The sequence below is a fragment of the Curcuma longa genome, chromosome 12 (genome assembly GCF_044706935.1).
Source record: "Curcuma longa cultivar G26 ecotype Majalengka, Jawa Barat chromosome 12, ITB_CL_G26_1.1, whole genome shotgun sequence".
In the NCBI taxonomy this organism is placed as follows: domain Eukaryota; kingdom Viridiplantae; phylum Streptophyta; class Magnoliopsida; order Zingiberales; family Zingiberaceae; genus Curcuma; species Curcuma longa.
The window spans coordinates 315,213-333,452 of record NC_133872.1 but is presented as its reverse complement, the minus strand read 5'-3'; the positions used below and the strand labels follow the sequence as shown (position 1 = coordinate 333,452).

The window sequence follows — 18,240 nt, the reverse complement described above, 5'->3', positions numbered from 1 at the left end:
TCGCTAACGTGCGCCGAGTGTTTTTTTTTTATTTTTTTGCTTTTTTTTTCTTCTTAATTTTAGCATTGTTGTAAAAATAAATCAAAAATAATTTTGTGTATTTTGTCATAACTTAGTCAAAACGCGTACGAACTTCCAAACACGAACCTAATCCAAATTGAGCTCAAGTCAACTCAGTAAGTATTTAGAAATTTTAAATTTCTATGTGTCCAAAAAATAATGTTTAGAAATCAGGAAAAATAAAATGTTTTACATTGGCTCCGACATCATTGTGTAATAAAATTTATTTTTATATAAAATATAAAGTACTCTTAATAAAAATATAAAATTTCGAAGTTCTATTAACATGGACACTAAGTTAATTATCTTAAGTTATACTCTTAACAAATATGATTTTAAGTTAATTTTAAATCTAAAAAATGTAATTGGTAAAAACAATTAATACACGTCTTTCTTTTATCAAAACACACCTTTATTATTTATTTATACCCAAAAACACCTTATGTATCGTAAAACTTTCACCGCAAATTTTGTCATATTGTCTATAATCAAAGTTTTTTGGACTAAATTGAATTCTAAAAATGGACGGGTAGGATGCATCAGATCGTTGCATTACAGCCGTCCAATCTTTCTTTGTCCATCTCCACTATATAAGCCAGGTTCCGTAACCAACTTTCCATCGGTGTACCAAATTGATTTATCGTCGATCAGATAATCGGCGGAAAAATGGGGCGACGAAGAGCTTCGCAGTTGCTTGTAGGGTGTCGACATTTTCTCGTTGGGAACCCAACCCGACCTTCCCGAGAACGATCGTCATTGGAGTTCATTTCAGGTTTCAATGTGCTTCCGTTGATTTGCACAGTTTTCGATTTGCATTTCTTGGATCAAGAAGGGTATCTGGAATCCGTTAGGTTTTTTTTTTCTCATTCTGATCATGGCAATATCACTCCGTATGTCGAGTTAGGTAGTTGTAGCGAATGTCTGTTTCTCTTGGAACTTGTTTTGTTCACGGATTTGTAGTTTTTTAGGGTGTGTCATTTCAGGTGTGGTTCTTAGATTGGTTTGTTTTGGTGTTAATTTGTTAGAAGTCATGAATTTAAAAGTGTCTGTTGTCAATACTAGGGTTCGAGAAAGAATAACTAATTTCAGAAAGTTTTGGGAGATTCACTGTATAGCTAGACGTGTAGGATGATTCAATTTTGCATACCGAAGAACTGACCTTAATCTTAAAGTTGAAACCTATGTATCCCTCCCGCAAATTGTTGGGACAAACAATATTAATGATGATGCCGGTGAAAATTATTGAGATTTACCGGAAAACATACTTCAATTAATTCCTTTTTGCTACATCCATAAACATTTTTTTCCTTCCAATATGCATATCTTTTTGGTCCTCAAAAACAAATCGCTGGCACCTGGCACTATTATTAGTTTTTTGTGTTCTAGGAATTTGAAATAACACCTGATCTTGGCTGTTGATTTTTTGTTCTGAATTTCTAGTTTGGCATTATTGTTTCAGTAATGGAGTGGGTTTTAACTTACCTTTCAACTACAATTGAGGGAACAGGTAGGGGCAGGAATGAAGGGGGTGGAATGCAATAGCAGTTCTTATTTGTATGTTCCTATTCCATTTATTCATTCCATTATCTCTCTCTATCTCTATATGCATATGCCCATGCACACCTTCATATATATTATATAAAATATGTTAGGTTGCAATGTGGAAAAAGAAATTAAACATGACAGGTCACAAGTGAAAAAAGAAAGTTGAATTTGTAGCTCTAATTCAACACCTTTTACATAGGCTCTTTTTCTCTGCAACTAGCTATATTGGAGTGTAAGGTGAACACTTCTTCCACTCTCCTTGCTACTATTTCTGATATATCAATCTGCCCTATTGATTCTTTATGTTCTGTGCAACACCTCCATACATATAGCTTCAATATTATCTTCCAATCCATTGCATGAGGCTATCAACCTGATCCCACCCCACGTTTAAATTTGAATCCAGATTAGTCTCAATAATGGTGGAAGATTTTAAGTCATTGTTGTCAAAAATACAAGAATTAGGAGACCTAATGGAATCATGGATCCAGCAGGGGGTGAGATTCCTCGTCCCTCTTAAAATTTATAACTGGATGGCATTTTCTATAGATAAACAATCTACTCTCAATCTGTATAAACTAATTAACTTCTTCCCTCTAAGTGGAATTTTTTAGGTCCATGTTTGATGAGGAAGAAGCATATGCCATGCCATTCACCATCAGTAAAACACACTTGTCACTTTGCATAAGAGATACGGAATGAAAATTATCGATCTCTTCAAACCCCTAAAATATCCTTTGATTTTGATCCTGGCATAGTTTTTTCATGGCATGATTTTGATAAGGCCACCCCATGCCTTTGAAAACTTGGCACTGCCACCCCAAAGTGGAAATAGGTAGTGCAAGCTTACACTGTGGCTTCCCTTATCCAGTGTATTGTGGTACCCTTTCTGGTGGTTTATAATATGATTATTTTTCTTTTGTATACTGAATGTTGTCTGCTGATTCTACCATACTGAATGCTGTCAACTGTTTCCACCAATCTATTTATGATTTTATTTATTTATTTATGCATTTAGAGCCTTCATTTTACTACATGATATGCCTTGATGATGATTAGCTTCATACATCTGGAATGTAGCACATTACTATCTACCTAATCAAGTATACTAATTGCAGGATAAAGGATCTGGATCCTGATCCTTTGTTGCTCCTGTTTTCATTGCTTACTAAAGAATGTTGTAATCTTGTGCTTGAGATCCCTGTTTGCTACACGAATGTGGCAATTCTGAGCTTGAGATCCCAACCTTGCAGCCCTAAATTTATTATATGGTGCCCGAGTCATATTTCATTCTAGTATGCTTCATTTCTGCTATCTCTTCCCTGTCAAATTAGATTGAGGTTCATATCTGCTATTTTTTCAAAATGTTATGTTGAGTAGCAATTTTTACTTCCTAATTGGATCTTTAACGTGTTGATTGTATTATTTGTTGTGTCATTTTTTCATATGTTGGTACCAAACAAGAACTGGTACCTTTTACGTCTTACAGTTTTATTGTTGAAAATATAATAATGCTCGATAAATATGTTTAATTATAATCACATTGCAGGTCTTTCTTAAGAACAAATAGGTAGTGTTTTTTGTTACGGTGTATGATATTGCAACTGGGCAACTTTTATTATCATTTTTGAGTTCTTGCACATCAGAAAACTTACATAAACTAAAACTTTTATGCAAATTATTAATAATGATTTCAGGATTCTATTCAACGCTAAAAATTTGGAGATCTTGCTGGGCGTTGCAAGTTCCCATCGCAGTATCTCAAACTTCTAAGCATTTGGGTGGAACCTACATGACCCAACAAAGATTATTTGCTTCATTGCCTAGTGCTATTCCAAGGAATCCATCTTTTTCAAATTTGAATTCAGATGATGTAAGTTTTTTCAGAAGCATATTAGGAGATAGGAATGTTGTAGAAGATGAAGATAGGCTATCAGCTGCAAACTTGGACTGGATGCGGAAATACAAAGGCTCGAGCCAGCTCCTTCTCTTACCAAAAAGTAGTGAAGAGGTACCCAATTTCAAGTTTGTAGAAGTTTTGCTGCTGTTCTATTATTAATGTTACTGTTGGATTTTTTTTTTAAAATATTCCACCCCCCCTAAAAGAAACGAAAAAAAGTTTGTCAAAATTATGGGTAAGCAAGAAGAAGAAGTGCACTCTATAGCTCATGGAAAGCTAATGTGGGAATTTTGGTCCAACATCTAGAAAGATCGAAGGAGGTCGAGACATTTAAATATAGAAATGGAGTGGCAGAGACACCATGTGCTTTGCATATGGTGTGGTGGAGTCATGTGCAAAGCACATGAGCAGTGCGCTGCTTCAATTGAGCGGACATCCGGTCATGTGTTGATGAGGCCTATGTGGCACACAAATGACAAATGAAGCATATGTGGTGCACATGAGGTGCAATGTGAATCTTTGTAAACACACTTTACACTTTGGGCATGTGCATTGTCCTGAGTAGCATAAGACACATATTCCATCTAGTACAACATGCTCCACTTAGGCTGCTATGCAGGATGCTCCACTCAGGTTGTGTGCAATCAAGAGACAAACCCAATCAAGGTGTATAGAATATAAGGGTTAAAGGTTTCACTTGAATTCATTAGAATTCACAAGAAGCAGAAAGCCTCCTCTTTCTCTAGCAGCAGCTTTCTTTCTCCTTGTAAATGAAGCTTCAGTTGATTTGCACTCTGCAATCTCTTCCTCAGTAGTGGAAGTCACAAGAGAGTGGACAATCTCATTGTATCCTCAAGGAAGTTCATTGGACCCTAATTGCCCATCATTGGTGAGGGTCAATTAAGCCTTCAAGAAAGTGACTATGGTTTTGGGACCATCAAGTGCCATGCGTTGGCAAACCAATTTTCCACCAATTAGAAGATGGTTCATTGTGCATAACTTATGAAGTTAATTGATAAAAACAAAATAAATGGCCCAGAATTAAGCATGTTCTAGTACCAGTAGTTAAGAATTGGGCTAAGAATTAATTTCCTTGGTGTGCTTTACTGTGAAGGAACTGCTGCATTATTATTCCCATTTGTTATGCTCGAACACTGTTATCTGCTGGTCATACTTGTAATTTGCTAATGAAGCTAAACCAAGATGAATTGGCTAATGACCCAGTTTCAACTTGACCCTGTCGATTGCCATTTCCAAGTTTAAATTAGTCACTTTTAGAAGTTATTACTTGGAGATGTTTAACTTGTTAAGTTGTAACAATAGTGTATCATTTTTTATTACTCTTAATTATTTTCTCAGTAGTATCTCCTGAGCTGGAGTTTGATTTCCTTATTTGTAGTTCTAGTTGAAAGTTGAAACCTCTCTCCATAAATGGAGCAGTTAATATGGATTTGTTTCTTTTTCTTTATTCTACTTCATATGGTTTTCTTGACCATGAGAACTATCTGTCCTATATTTTAGCTTTTGTAGACTTCCAATTTCTTACTCCACTTCAACTTTTCCTACCTCCACCTACTGTTTCCTTAATTTATCTACTGTACTCCTATGACTTCCAACAGACTGTAGGCTAGAGAATTACATCTACTCTATATATTTCTTTTACAAATGCATGGTGCCAGCAATGTTCCACCTGATCCTTAGCAAGTTTGCAAAAGATGGGGTTTTAATAAGTGCACAAAACTATTATAAACTCTAGAGAATACCAGAAGGATTACAGAATTTGAGGAGCAACTATTTCTTCAACAAGTATTTGGACTGAACTGAGGTCAACATTCAACAAAATCACTCTTGAGGAATATCTGCTAAGAATTTAAGTCCCAAAATGTCATTCATAAGGCATGCTCTGAAGCACAGTGTTAATGTGCAATGCAAATCTAGCAAAAGTCCTACCTTTTAGTTAGATTGGTTTTGTAGCCGACATGTTTTTTTTTGGCTTAATTGATTTTCAGTATAATTGCTTGGTAATGCATCAACCAGATTAAATCATTTTCTTCTCTTTTAATTTTAACTATTTGGAATACCCCTTTCCCTTCCACTTCCAGGTCTCTAAGATTCTTAAATATTGCAATTCAAGAAAGTTAGCTGTTGTCCCCCAAGGGGGCAACACAGGTCTTGTAGGAGGAAGTGTTCCTGTGCATGATGAGGTAATATCTAACTTTTGACTTTCTGTTTGTACTTTAGCATCTTTGGAGCATCAAATATACTATTTATTTTATTCAGCTTTTGATGTTTGGAGCTTGATCATTTTGTTGTTGCAACTATTCACATTTAAATTTCATAAGAACTTTTCTAACCTCTCATGTCATAGTCCCTCAACAGAAGAATTGAAATGTTCCACAAGTGATAAAAACAAATGGACCAAAGTTGTAGCTTCTTATTTGTACTAGCGATCTGGTGGAAGTTTTACCCATTGTGATTGAATTCTTCTGTCGTCAGGGAAGATCCAAGCAATTATAGATCTAGTTATGTTAAATTAGTTGTATTTCATTTAAAGTAAACAAGTGAATTTCTCTATTGTATCGATCTCATAAAAGTAAATTGTCCATATGCTTTATTCATACCTAGTCGTCCATCATGGCATGTTGAACTTAATGGATTGTAATTTCTGTTGCCCACTTCTTGGCCTTTGATTTTCACATTAAAGAGATTATCATCATGGACGGTAAGTTTCTGTTACTAAATTATGCTTTCAGGTTATCATAAATCTTGCATTGATGGACAAGATAACCTCATTTGATAAGGTATGGATATTGTTTTGAGGATATTTTTATGACTATTTATCTTCTATCATTATGGTTTTGGATTAAGATGCTTTGAATCATTTTATCTTAGGGTTCAGTTCTTTTATTTTCTTTGGTTATACGTACAAACCGGACAAGAAAAATGCTAGGGTACTAATTATAACTGAATATTGAAAGGCCTTGTCATAACGTTTAGCGTCACTTTGGTATCAGCTATCTACTTCATGCCAACTGTTACCAGTTAGTAAATATGGAATCAGATTGAGTAGGACTCTCTCTATAAACAACATTCTAGTTAGAAAGATCTAAGTTATATGCAATTGTAGTGATAACCTTACCAAATTACCTTGGGTGCTGTTTCCGTTGAAAAGAAGAAAGTTATTGTTAATCTCCTAGACTCCTACAGGATTCACTCTTTTGTTTGTGTATTTTACATTTATATTAACTGCCATTATCAAGGTATTATCTCTATAAAAGAGGACTTGCATTATTAACAAACTAAAATGTAATAATATTATTCTACCACAAATTCTATTTATAGTATCAAAGCCAATGTCGAGCCTCATTTGATCTTCAAAGAGTTGGTGTTGTGGGGAAGTTGCCAATGTGGCCTCCCTTCCCTTTTTGACACTACATTGACCTCTCTCTCTCTCTGTCTCTCTCCTCCTTACTAAACTCTTTGTTCATATAATCATTTTCACATTGTTCTCAAAGATACTCTTGCAATGCATGGTCGTATCTGTTCCTCCTTGGCACTCTTGCAATGCATGGTTGTATCTGCTCCTCCTCATTGACTCGCCATCAGTATTAGGACCTCAAAGACTCCTTTCCTTGAATGCCAAAGTTTGCTTCACTATCATTGCTCTTCCTCAAACTAAAGTAATGGCTGATATCAATCACAAATCACACATCATTTGACGATGCCCTTTGTAGTTATCCCATAATTTCATAAAATGTGTATACCATTTACCATGTAGATCACTCAGTGTAGTGTTAGATAGTAATCTGGAATTTGTGAGCATATTGTAGATATCTCATCATCTTAAAATCAGTGTTGTAAATGGTGGTAGGTGGTGGCGGGGCCGTCCCGCCTATTGCCTTGGCCACTTAGGTGGTTGATTTTTTTTACTATTTTTATAAATAAAGGATAAAAAATTAGAAAAAAAACTTATTATAAAATATATTAAGTATTAACTAAAAATAAAAAAGTTAATCTAAATATTTTTTTAAAAATAATTTTTTAAATATATATATTAAATTAATAGGATAATTTTATTAGACTTTAATTGAGCCTATTTAAGTTATCCCAATTATAGCTAGTAGTTGATTAAAATTATTAATATAAAGTTTCAATTAAATCCTAAGTTAAAAAAAAAAGACCTATTCTCTGGTCGACGTGTTCGGTGTGTCAACAACGTTTCTTCAGCTTCGGACACATTGCCAGACATGGGGGACTCGTCCAGACGCGTCGCTTGAGCCCGGCAATGAGTTCGGACTGGTCGCTTAGGCCCGACGATGAGCCCGAACGCGCGGTGAGCTAGGTGATGGGCTCTGGATGTGTCACCCAAGCCTAATGACAGGTCCGGAAGCGTCACCTGAGCTTGGTCCTGGGCTCAGAATTGTCGCCTAGGCCCCAAGATGAGCCTGAACATGTCGTCCAGGTCGGGCGACGCATCCGAAGCCTAAATGCCGAAGCTGAAATGTTGAAACTGGATCTGACATATTTGACTTAACGACGACAACAGTAATGGCGGCAGCGACGGCAGCGGGCAAACAACAGCGATGGCGGCGGTGCGGTTCGAGGCGGAAGCGTTTTGAAATTACTAATGCACCGTAAAGTTAAAAACACCGTAAATTTTTTTTAACTTAGACCGCCACCTAAACCACTGCTTATTTGTGATGTGGTGTAGTTGAGGTGCACCTCCCACCTAGGCAGCCGCCTCAACTGCCATTTAGAACACTGCCTAAAAATATGTGCATAGCATCTTGGGCTAGTTGTGTCGTTCAAGTTGGATTTTATAATCTGGACATTTGTGCAATCATTTTTTGTAATTAATGCAAATTGAAGGTACTTCCAGCATCTCTAATTCTTCTACCAATTCAATCTGATTCCTTCCTAATTCATCTCATTATATTTCTCAATCAATATCAGATATTTTCTGAATTTGCAAGTGGTATTTTACTATTCATGTATTTTCCATTTAGGTTACTACCATCGCCATCATGTTACTCACCTCAATTTGTAATAATGTTATTTCCACTACACATTTTATCAGTTTATATAGCATATAAGTAAAAAAAAAAGGATTTTTTTACAAGAATGCATTCCTCTGTATGCTAAAATATCTTAACAATATGACTGCAATGTGATATATGGAACTCTTAGGATGTTGCTTGATAGGCCTGCTGACCTATAGAAGGTTAGAAATTACTTTGAGCTGTATGTCTTCTAAAATTTAAACCAGGCTTCCCATTAATGAATCCATAAAACCTTGTACTTGCCTTTATAAACTCCATCATCCCATACCAACTGAATCCACCATACACATTCTAATGTGGTATCATAGTCGGTGATATAGTACTCCCAATTGACTGCTTGATATCCTTGTCGATGCACAGAATTGTCCCTTTGCAGTTGGTATACCATATATGAAGTCCATTAGATGTATTTGAGTAACATGTATCAGTTTCCCTTTTTTTGTACCCTCGAATGGGACTTCACATTGGTCTAGTTATCTACCTATGTATATATAAGTTTGTTTTAAATTGCAATTAATTTTATAGGTTCATTGGTATCAACCTTGAAAATTGTTCTTCTATCATGTGGACTAGAGCATGCACCAAGCTTGCAGCCAACTTACTGGTAATATGTTCTTTGAGTCTAATGTACTATAAAATAAAACACATAAGAAAATAATCTCAGAAGTCGTATGTCTGTAATAAGTGAGTAAACTAGGTTCTCTGTATGATTTGTCAATTCCAGGACATTAATCCTCACTGTTAGATTGCCCTTCACTAAGCCATTGGGGAGTCACATTGTCAGACCTGAGAGGATGGAATTTACCACAATCATATACTGAATCCCTCTTATGATTATAGACAAACGATGGTAATTTATGAAATGTCAAATAAAAGTGGAGAGTTTCATTATTGTGCCAATCAACATTTTTCTATTTATGAGGTAATAGAAGAAACAGAAATTAGGTAAGATTGACTAGTAAATTATCCAGGATTAATAAGATTCCGTTAGAGGTAAGTACCTGCAGGTAAATAACCTTCCTCTACTTCATCAAAATTTCATAGCTTAATGGGAGCAGCCAACAATCCATCAAAATGAGAGTGGCTGACTTCTTGGTAATGATATATGCATAAGCAATGCCAACAATCGTCATATGTTGGGAAGTTGATAACTGATTTTCATAATTCATTATAAAGTCAAAAGCATACTCAACATTTTCGGTAACCATTAGTTTCTTGATGACTTACTGCTATGGTGCACTGCTTTCAGATCAATGGCATTCTTGTTTGTGAAGCGGGGTGCATATTGGAAAACTTAAGCTCATTTTTAGAAAATGAAGGGTGAGACCTTGTTAGTATTTGCTCGGTATGTTCATGTACAAGTTGATGCCATTGCATCTATTTTACTGAAATGGTAATGAGTTGGAATGGGATATCATTCTACTGTAGTGCTGTCTGCAACGTACTGATATTTTGAATCTGCATGTTACTAGACTACAATAATTGTGTATTCTCAGTAATGATTTAGTGATTACTTAATCCTTTTCTAGTTATTCAGTACTCAGATAACAGACTGAAGAGCAGGCCAGACATTTCAGTTTTCTGCATTTCTTTGAATATTTTGCAGCACAGTAATGTTTAAAAGTTAAAACATTAAATAATATTTTATTCTGAATTGTATGCTACAACTGTTTCTCTCTTCTAGGTACAGTACATTAGTTACTTATAAATAGCCTTTACTCTGCTTCTCTGCTAATATATGCTACCTATTTATTGTATTGTTGAACAAAAGTCTTAGTATTAATTGTTCGTTTTCTTGTTGAGAAAGATTTCTTTGGTTCTTTAAATCTAGGAACCTGTGTTATTTTAGGTCATTGACTAAACCAGTAGGATCTCATGCTTGACTAAAATTGACACTCGTAGGAGAATTATCAATCAAGCTTGCTGCCCAGTTCAAACAACTAAAACCCTTGTGGCAATATCCTCGAACAATGCTTCTTGCAACGGTCCAGTTGAACACAAGAACCTAGTTGTGGCCTGCATGATTTCTCCAGTACCGTCCAATTAAGCAACTGACACCTTTTTTTGAAGTGGCCCCTGCAATTTTGCACAGAAATTTCAATTTATGTGCAGAAGTTTTGGTGGTTGTTTAGTATGTCCTTGGTAAAGGGTTAATGATTCCCCAAGTAAAAATTTATGGATGGGCAAAACATACTATGAGGACGAGAGTAGGTCAAATTAGTCAATTGTAGCTCAGAAGAGGCTATTAAAATCAAATAAAATCGTGTTAAGCAGTTTGATCAACCTTTAGGTGATTATTGGAGCTGGTATTGGTTGACAATGATATTTGTCAGGTGATGCAAGCAGACAATGTTGATGCAACTCAATATTGATGAGTCCATTAAGACAGTTGATTCCATGCTTCAATGAAATGATCATTGCATTTCTTAAAGTCGAAATCTCTCTTGATTACAATTGCATCAGATAATGTTATAATTTCAGAGTTTGGCCTTGCTATTGTTTTTTTTTCTGGATATTAGCTTGCTTGTATTTGGAATTTGAAAATCACATGAATGCTTATTTTAGATTCATCATGCCGCTTGACTTGGGAGCAAAAGGAAGCTGTCAGATTGGTGGAAATGTTTCAACCAATGCAGGTGGCTTACGCTTTATACGATATGGTTCACTTCATGGAACTATTCTCGGTAATTCTAGCTTAACAACCAAATTTCTTTCTTTTGCTTAAGCTGCTTTTTCTCTCGTATGGTAGTGGTTTTCATTTTTTTTTCACTTTAGTTGTATTTTTATTGTGAAAACACCTTATCTCCTTTTTGTCTTCCATATCACCTAAATATCTTTCATTTCACCTAATTATCAAGTATCAACTTCCATTCTTGTCGGCAAAGTATATGCTCATGCTTTACAGTCAGTTTCAACCAGTTTCAGTTGTCCTTGTACTGATAATTTAGCTCAACTGCTGAAGCTTCTCCAATCAAAATGATGTCTGATAGAAATTCAAAAAAGAGTAACTTCCATGAAACCGGCTGTTTCCACAATGACAGGCAATTTTATTGTAGGCACACCCTGAAACTTGTATTCACGATATTCTGAAAATAGATGTGCTAAATTCTAGATATTCACCTGCATAAATGTATATTGCTCTGTATTTCTTTTTACAAAGCAAGATTCCCTTTTCCTGCAATCGAGTATAGCAACCAACACGCAGCGTGCGTGTGGATCTAAGTGTCCAACACAGGTGTTTTAAAATTTTTTTACATGTGATATATCGATGTGTTGGGTGTCAACTCAGTATCAGTTTCCAACCCACTGGCAGCAGATGTAGAGTTCCAGTATAAAAAAATTCATTTTTTTGGATTTGTTGCCTTCTAATTCATAGACTAAATGCTGAGTTGGATGACCACGAGGAGGTGGCACAACATAATACATATGCCACGACCCATGACTTCATTAGTTGTTGTTAACAATAACAGCATAAATGTAAAGAAAACCCCTTTTATAACAAGCTGAGTTTTTGTGATCACTAGTCAGCTAGTAATATTTTGAGTAGGAGACAGTGTGTTTAAATCCCTGTAGTGGCAATACTTATGTCCCTGAGTTAAGCCAATCCATGTATTGGGTCTGGATCGCTCTCTTGTGTCTAGTTTGCTTGCTCGAGGGGAGTGTTAAGATAGAGGTTTGTTTCCTAATTGCTCAAGCTTTTGGGGTAAATGCTTAGCTACTCATAATAAAAAGTATCAATAATAGTTATTTTTATGAATATTTTAGACTTATACATTGTTGGTGTAAGATGGATTGGGTGGTCAAAAGCATCGCACAAGCAACTTTTAGGTTCAGGTTGGTTATTGGCAGCATTCAGAAGTGTGTACCTATGTAGTGACACCAATATCTTTGTGGGCTTAAGGAATCTTAAGTCATCCATATGTCCCACATGCTTGGTTTGAAATGAATGGTTGGTCCTTATACATGCTTTCATTTTTGTTTTACATTGCAAGTCTTAACTCTTTGGGATCAAGTACATGAACTTTCTTACCTCCGGATTCTTTGTAAGATCATAGCTTATGTTGAACTTTGGAATTTACTCACTTTTTATTAAATTAAATAGATTCTTCATTGGTCTTCCTTTATCCTTCACATTCTTAACACTGATTGATTCAAATTGTCATATAGATTGTTCATCTTGGAACGTGTCTGTGCCATCTTTTCATATTTTGGTCACATATTTATAAATAATTGTTTCTTTATTACAATTCTTCAACTAGAATATTTTAATTATAAATAGAAACAAAAGAAGGGCACGAGAAGGTCCAAACACAACCCAAGAGTTACATGCTGAAAGCCATGTGAGGTTGAGTTTTGTGCTTCTAGGTCATGCCAAGAACCACACAAGTCTGACCAGGCTGGACCAAAGTCCAACATAACTTTGCCTTCTTGGTCTATTGTCAGTTCAGGTTTAAGCATGCTCATCAAACCTATCTATTTACCTCAAGAATGTATATATATAAAAATCAACAGATTCTCAAGTGAATATAACTTCTCAAAAGGTTAATCCCATAATTGGTGTTTGATTCTGCCTTCACATATTTCCTTTTTCAGGAATTGAGGCTGTATTAGCTAATGGAACTGTTCTTGACATGCTTGGCACTTTACGCAAGGACAACACTGGCTATGACTTAAAACACTTGTTTATTGGTAATCATTTATGTAAATAAAGTTTAGCAGATCTTGCTTCTTGATGTTCGACAATGGTGTATTGATGATTTCGGCTACTGAGTCAGGAAGTGAAGGTACTCTTGGAATTGTCACGAAAGTTTCAATTCTTACACCTCCCAAGCTAACTTCGACAAATATTGCATTTCTTGCTTGCAAAGACTTCATAAGTTGTCAGGTGCTAAAAGTTTCCATTTTGTTTCTGTATGAGCGTACGTATGTCATGATCAATTATTAAGTTGAAAATGATAAGCATACATTATAAATTACAAATGTTGTGTATCTTGCTTGCAAAGACTACATATGTTGTCAGGTACTGATCTTTTCCATTTTCCTATTTTGTTTCTCTATGAGTATGCATATGCCATGATCAATTATTAAGTAGAAAAGATAAGCCATGCTATAACAATTGGTAATAGTTGGTTATTCTGTACTTGATTCCCAGTTGAGAGTGACACAACTTGTTTTGTTGTAACTAGATTCTCAATCTATCCTGACATTAATTTGTCAACACGGCTTCCTGTAACAGTCCAAAGCTTCTAAGTTATTTCTGATGTTGGGCACTTACTACACAAACACCATTGATATTAAAGCCAAAGAAGATTCATTTGCATGTGACATCACACTGTAGTAGAAAGGCAGTGTATTAGCTTCACTAAAGGGAACCTTTTAATCATGATTGATATTTTATATTCATGATTGTTTTACTTGATCATCCATTGATAAAACTTGTTACATTGAGATATTTCACCTTTCAGAAATTATTATTGGGAGCAAAGAGGGCACTAGGTGAGGTTCTTTCAGCATTTGAATTTATGGATAGCCATTCAATGGATTTGGTAAGTTGGTATCTAATCTTTTGTACACATTTATGTTTCATCACTTCAGCAATTTGCTGGTCCATCAGCACTGAATGCATCCAGTTTTTGTTTTCAATTAAGAAAATATTGCTTTTGGGGGCATTTAGTGCAAAAGATAGCAATCTTAAAGAATAATATTGAAAACTTGTTGACAAAAAAGGGTGGTTCAATTGGATGTTCAAGCATTGTCATTGAGACCCTCAGAATTGGATGTTCAAGCGTTGAGACCCTCAGGTTTCAATAGGTATTGCTTTTGCCTGCCGCTGCCTCCCCCCAAAATAAAAAAATTAGGTCACTAGATTCACAAAAAAAATGAAAGATTTTTGGGAAATTATCACTCGTTATACTCTTTACCATCTGCAAGTCATATGAGATGATAATTGAGGCCAACAAGCTTCATGGCCATTGGATGTTGGGGTTTGAGTTTTTTTATGTTGGCTTCTTTCTTGGTATTCTACACCATTGTTTAACTACTTTTGCTTGGATAATTATTGGTTGCCTTGTAACTTATGGACAAGCTCTATATTGAATATTATTGATGCAGTTGTTTATTTATCTTTCAATGAGTAATCTAATGTATTCTCTTCATATAGTAGTTTGTGATACTCATACTATCATTTTGTGGCTGCAGGTTCTGTCTCACTTGGATGGCGTTCGCAGTCCATTACCTGCTTCATCGTACAACTTCTATATTCTTATTGAGACAACTGGTAGTGATGAATCACATGATAAGTAAGTTGAATATTTACTCCATAATAATTCCAATTGCTTTACCTTCATATTGTTGATCTTTCTGTTTTCTTAACATATGACCATTTTCTGGTTTGTTGTGCCAATATTCAGTTAACTTCTACTTGAACATTCTGGTGATGAGTAAGTTCAGATGAACACATAGCTAGAACAACTTTTTTTAACTTTATAGTAACATGTTTCCCACCTTTGCATTCCCTAGAATCAGAAAATTAAGAAAGCTCCACATTCAAAGACTAGCCATATGGTTCTGGAGTGATAAGGATCAAATATGCTTTTGTTTTTCGTATCAAAATTTGGTTTGCATCTTCTACACAAGGATTATGTCTCATAATAATATCTGAGATGCCAAGTAATAACTCTTCAATTAGTTTTATCAAAATTAGTTCTTAACACTATGAGCATTTTGTACTTGTTATCATTTCCAAGAAGTTGCATATTAATCTCCATTTCTTTTATTCCAATTTTGTTAAGTTGGCATCTTCATTCTGATGATAACATGCAGAATGAAACTTGAAGCTTTTCTGTTGCAATCTATGGAAGAAGGCCTCATATTAGATGGTGTAATAGCTCAAGATATTAATCAATCGGCATCATTTTGGCGAGTTCGTGAGGTTTAATATTTTGATGCTTGTTTGTCTGTTTTTTCTTTCTAACACATGAGTAATGGGAACCATGCATGGATGGGAACTTTCATCAACCATTTTCCTGGTAATATCGTTTCTGTTAAAAAAAAAACCGTTGGTTAGTGCTTATTATTAAATATGATCAAGGAAATTGTCAGAGAAAAACTCTGTTGTAAATCATGGAACTTTATTTGATTCTTTGTTTTTTTTTTATGTTTACTTCTCTCAACAGTGCTAAATGACAGTTAAACATCCATGTACCTCAGCTAATGTTAGTTCCTTGTAATCAAGGTTAGTCTCGAATAGTGATAATGGCCTCCAGCTGATATTACACCCATCTTTCTGTAAGTGAATGAGTTTATGTCACAACATTAGCTTCTCTAAAATATTTTTTTTTGTTCATTTATGAATTTTTCCAAATTAGGGTTTTAGGCAATCATTCTATGAAATGTTTAGTTAATTTGGCATGCTTGTTCCTATACTTGTAACTTTACCTTGACACATCATTTAGTGCTATTTGGGTTTCTAGTTGATGTTGCTATTTCTCTTTCTGAGAACAGCTAAGGTCATATTGCAAAATGAAGAAAAACAACATCCTTCTGTATGTACCTCGACCTAATATTAGTTACTTAATCCATATTAGTCTCAACTAATGATAATGGTCTCCAGCTGGTTACACATTTTCTGGAAATAAAGAAGTTTGTCAAAAATACTAACTTTCCCCAAAAATAATGTTTTGTTATCTACAAGAAAGTTCTGTTGATTTTCCCAAATTTGGTTTGTATGGCAACTGTTCTATGAAATATTTAGTTAATTTGGCATACTGTTTCCTCTACTTGCAGCATTAGCATGTGATACGCCATGTTACCACATCGTTTGGGGCCTTCATATTACGCTGGTGCTATTTAGGGCCTACATGATATGCCATATTGTAAAATGAAAAAATGTCATAGCCTTTATGCCGAACTACCATCTAAAGATAATTAGCTAGAACCAAACGTTTTCAAAGTTTATGAGTAACTCCTTGTTGATATGGCACAGTTAGATTCTCAGGTCCACAGTAACTGCTAATATATCATATTCGACTCTGGCTTCATGATTACAGGGTATATCAGAAGCAACAGTTAAACTAGGAGCTGTTTACAAATATGATTTATCATTACCAATTAATGACCTTTATGGCATCGTTGAAGAAATGCGTACCAGGCTTGGTATTTATCCGAACTCCTACAATTTATTCATTTCATATTGCTCATGCTCGTGTCTCTTAAGTGCATTCAGTTTTATTATACAAAGACTAGTTTCGTGATGCATAGTAAATTCTTAGTGATGTTCAGGCAAGGCTGCTACAGTCGTTGGATACGGCCACCTTGGGGATGGCAATCTGCACTTGAATATTATGACAGATCGATATGACAGTGATGTATTACAGCTTTGCCTCTGACAATTTTTTTTTGCTAAGCCAATTGTTATTCGCTATATGGATTAGTTTAATTAAATGTTGCAGATCCTTGCTCAAATGGAACCATTTGTCTATGAGTGGACTGCAAAACACAAAGGAAGCATTAGTGCAGAGCATGGTTTGGGATTGATGAAAGCAGATAAAATACATTACAGCAAGTCTCCTGAGACTGTATGTAGCTTTTCAACTTACATGAACCAATACTGTGCTGCAATAGTAAATTGAAAAGTCCTTTTTAATCTATACCCTTTTACTTTGCGTGACTTCCTCATTCCTGTTGTGACATTGTTATTAATTCTTCTATTTTCTCAAACAGAAATAGACCAAGACTCAAACAAAGCTAATTTATATGTTTCTTTTGTCCTAATAAGTTCATACACTGAATATGTTTTTTTCCATGTTATACTTCCACTACTTGAGATAATTCATGATATCACAAAAGTCTATCCAGATACATATGCTTATGAAGATATTGATTTTAAATCTTAGAATGATATATTTGTTGAGTTAAATTTTGAAATGGCAAATATGGAAAATGGTATATTTCTAAGGATAAATCTTGTAAATTTTCCTTTACAATAAATCAAATGAAATAACTAGCCATAGTTAAGCAATAAGGATTCTGCTCTTTGCGAGTGTCTTGAGTATCTTATGTGATTTCTTATATCTTACTAGGTGCACTTGATGGGTAATATCAAGAAGTTGCTTGATCCAAGTGGTATATTAAACCCGTACAAAGTCCTACCTCAGTCGTCCTTGCTTGATCACTGGTATGCAATTGTAAAGCACACTAAACTATAGAATTAAATTATTCATGTTACTCAAGTGTCTCTAGTAGTAGCATTACAAATAGGCAAAGATCTATAGTTATTTCTGAGTTCCATTGTATTTCTTTTTAGTGCGTAAGTATTGACTTTCATGATTGTAGATGACAGATGAATTTGGGGTAACGATGCTTGCAAAAGCAACTCGAATAATAAAGATGGTGGCTGTCAATAAGATCCAAGAAACAATTAAAGCAATGTAATCTGTACGATTACGAGGTTTGAAGACATGGATGTGTTGTGCTTGTATCGTTTGAATTGAACAATGTTGGTTGACGTCTTAATTGTTTTAACTGCAATAAACCCTAAAGACCGTACTTAAAATTTTATTTTAAGAAAAATAAGAACTTCTTTACCTATACATGGTTCTTGAAAAAAGAATAAAAGATCAACAGCGGTACAAGTTTAGCAGTATATGAAAGAAAACACAAAAGGACCATGTTTGA

The 18,240-nt window shown here is 35.0% G+C and overlaps 1 protein-coding gene across 2 annotated transcripts; it reads left to right on the top strand.

Moving 5' to 3' along the window:
* The first annotated feature begins 694 nt into the window (after positions 1-694).
* On the top strand, positions 695-18,151 carry LOC141842622 (putative D-2-hydroxyglutarate dehydrogenase, mitochondrial). Of its 2 annotated transcripts, XM_074730670.1 has the most exons (16): positions 695-832; positions 3,303-3,616; positions 5,608-5,709; positions 6,259-6,306; positions 9,815-9,885; positions 11,131-11,249; positions 13,159-13,254; positions 13,341-13,450; positions 14,031-14,111; positions 14,764-14,864; positions 15,388-15,496; positions 16,614-16,719; positions 16,846-16,931; positions 17,016-17,141; positions 17,646-17,740; positions 17,899-18,151. In XM_074730670.1, coding segments are annotated over exons 1-16 (1,671 nt in total). In that variant the 5' UTR covers positions 695-726; the 3' UTR covers positions 17,900-18,151. The 2 variants fall into 2 exon arrangements, with proteins under 2 accessions (XP_074586771.1, XP_074586772.1); XM_074730671.1 differs by lacking the exons at positions 17,646-17,740; positions 17,899-18,151 and having other exon boundaries at positions 16,836-16,931.
* Positions 18,152-18,240: the final 89 nt, after the last annotated feature.

Bases quoted from the DNA above. Each gene is read 5' to 3' on its own strand.
- LOC141842622 (XM_074730670.1), top strand. From the start codon at position 727: ATGGGGCGACGAAGAGCTTCGCAGTTGCTTGTAGGGTGTCGACATTTT. The intron at 833-3,302 runs GTTTCAATGTGC...TAATGATTTCAG, and splicing joins GTCATTGGAGTTCATTTCAG to GATTCTATTCAACGCTAAAA. The intron at 6,307-9,814 runs GTATGGATATTG...CACTGCTTTCAG, and splicing joins AGATAACCTCATTTGATAAG to ATCAATGGCATTCTTGTTTG.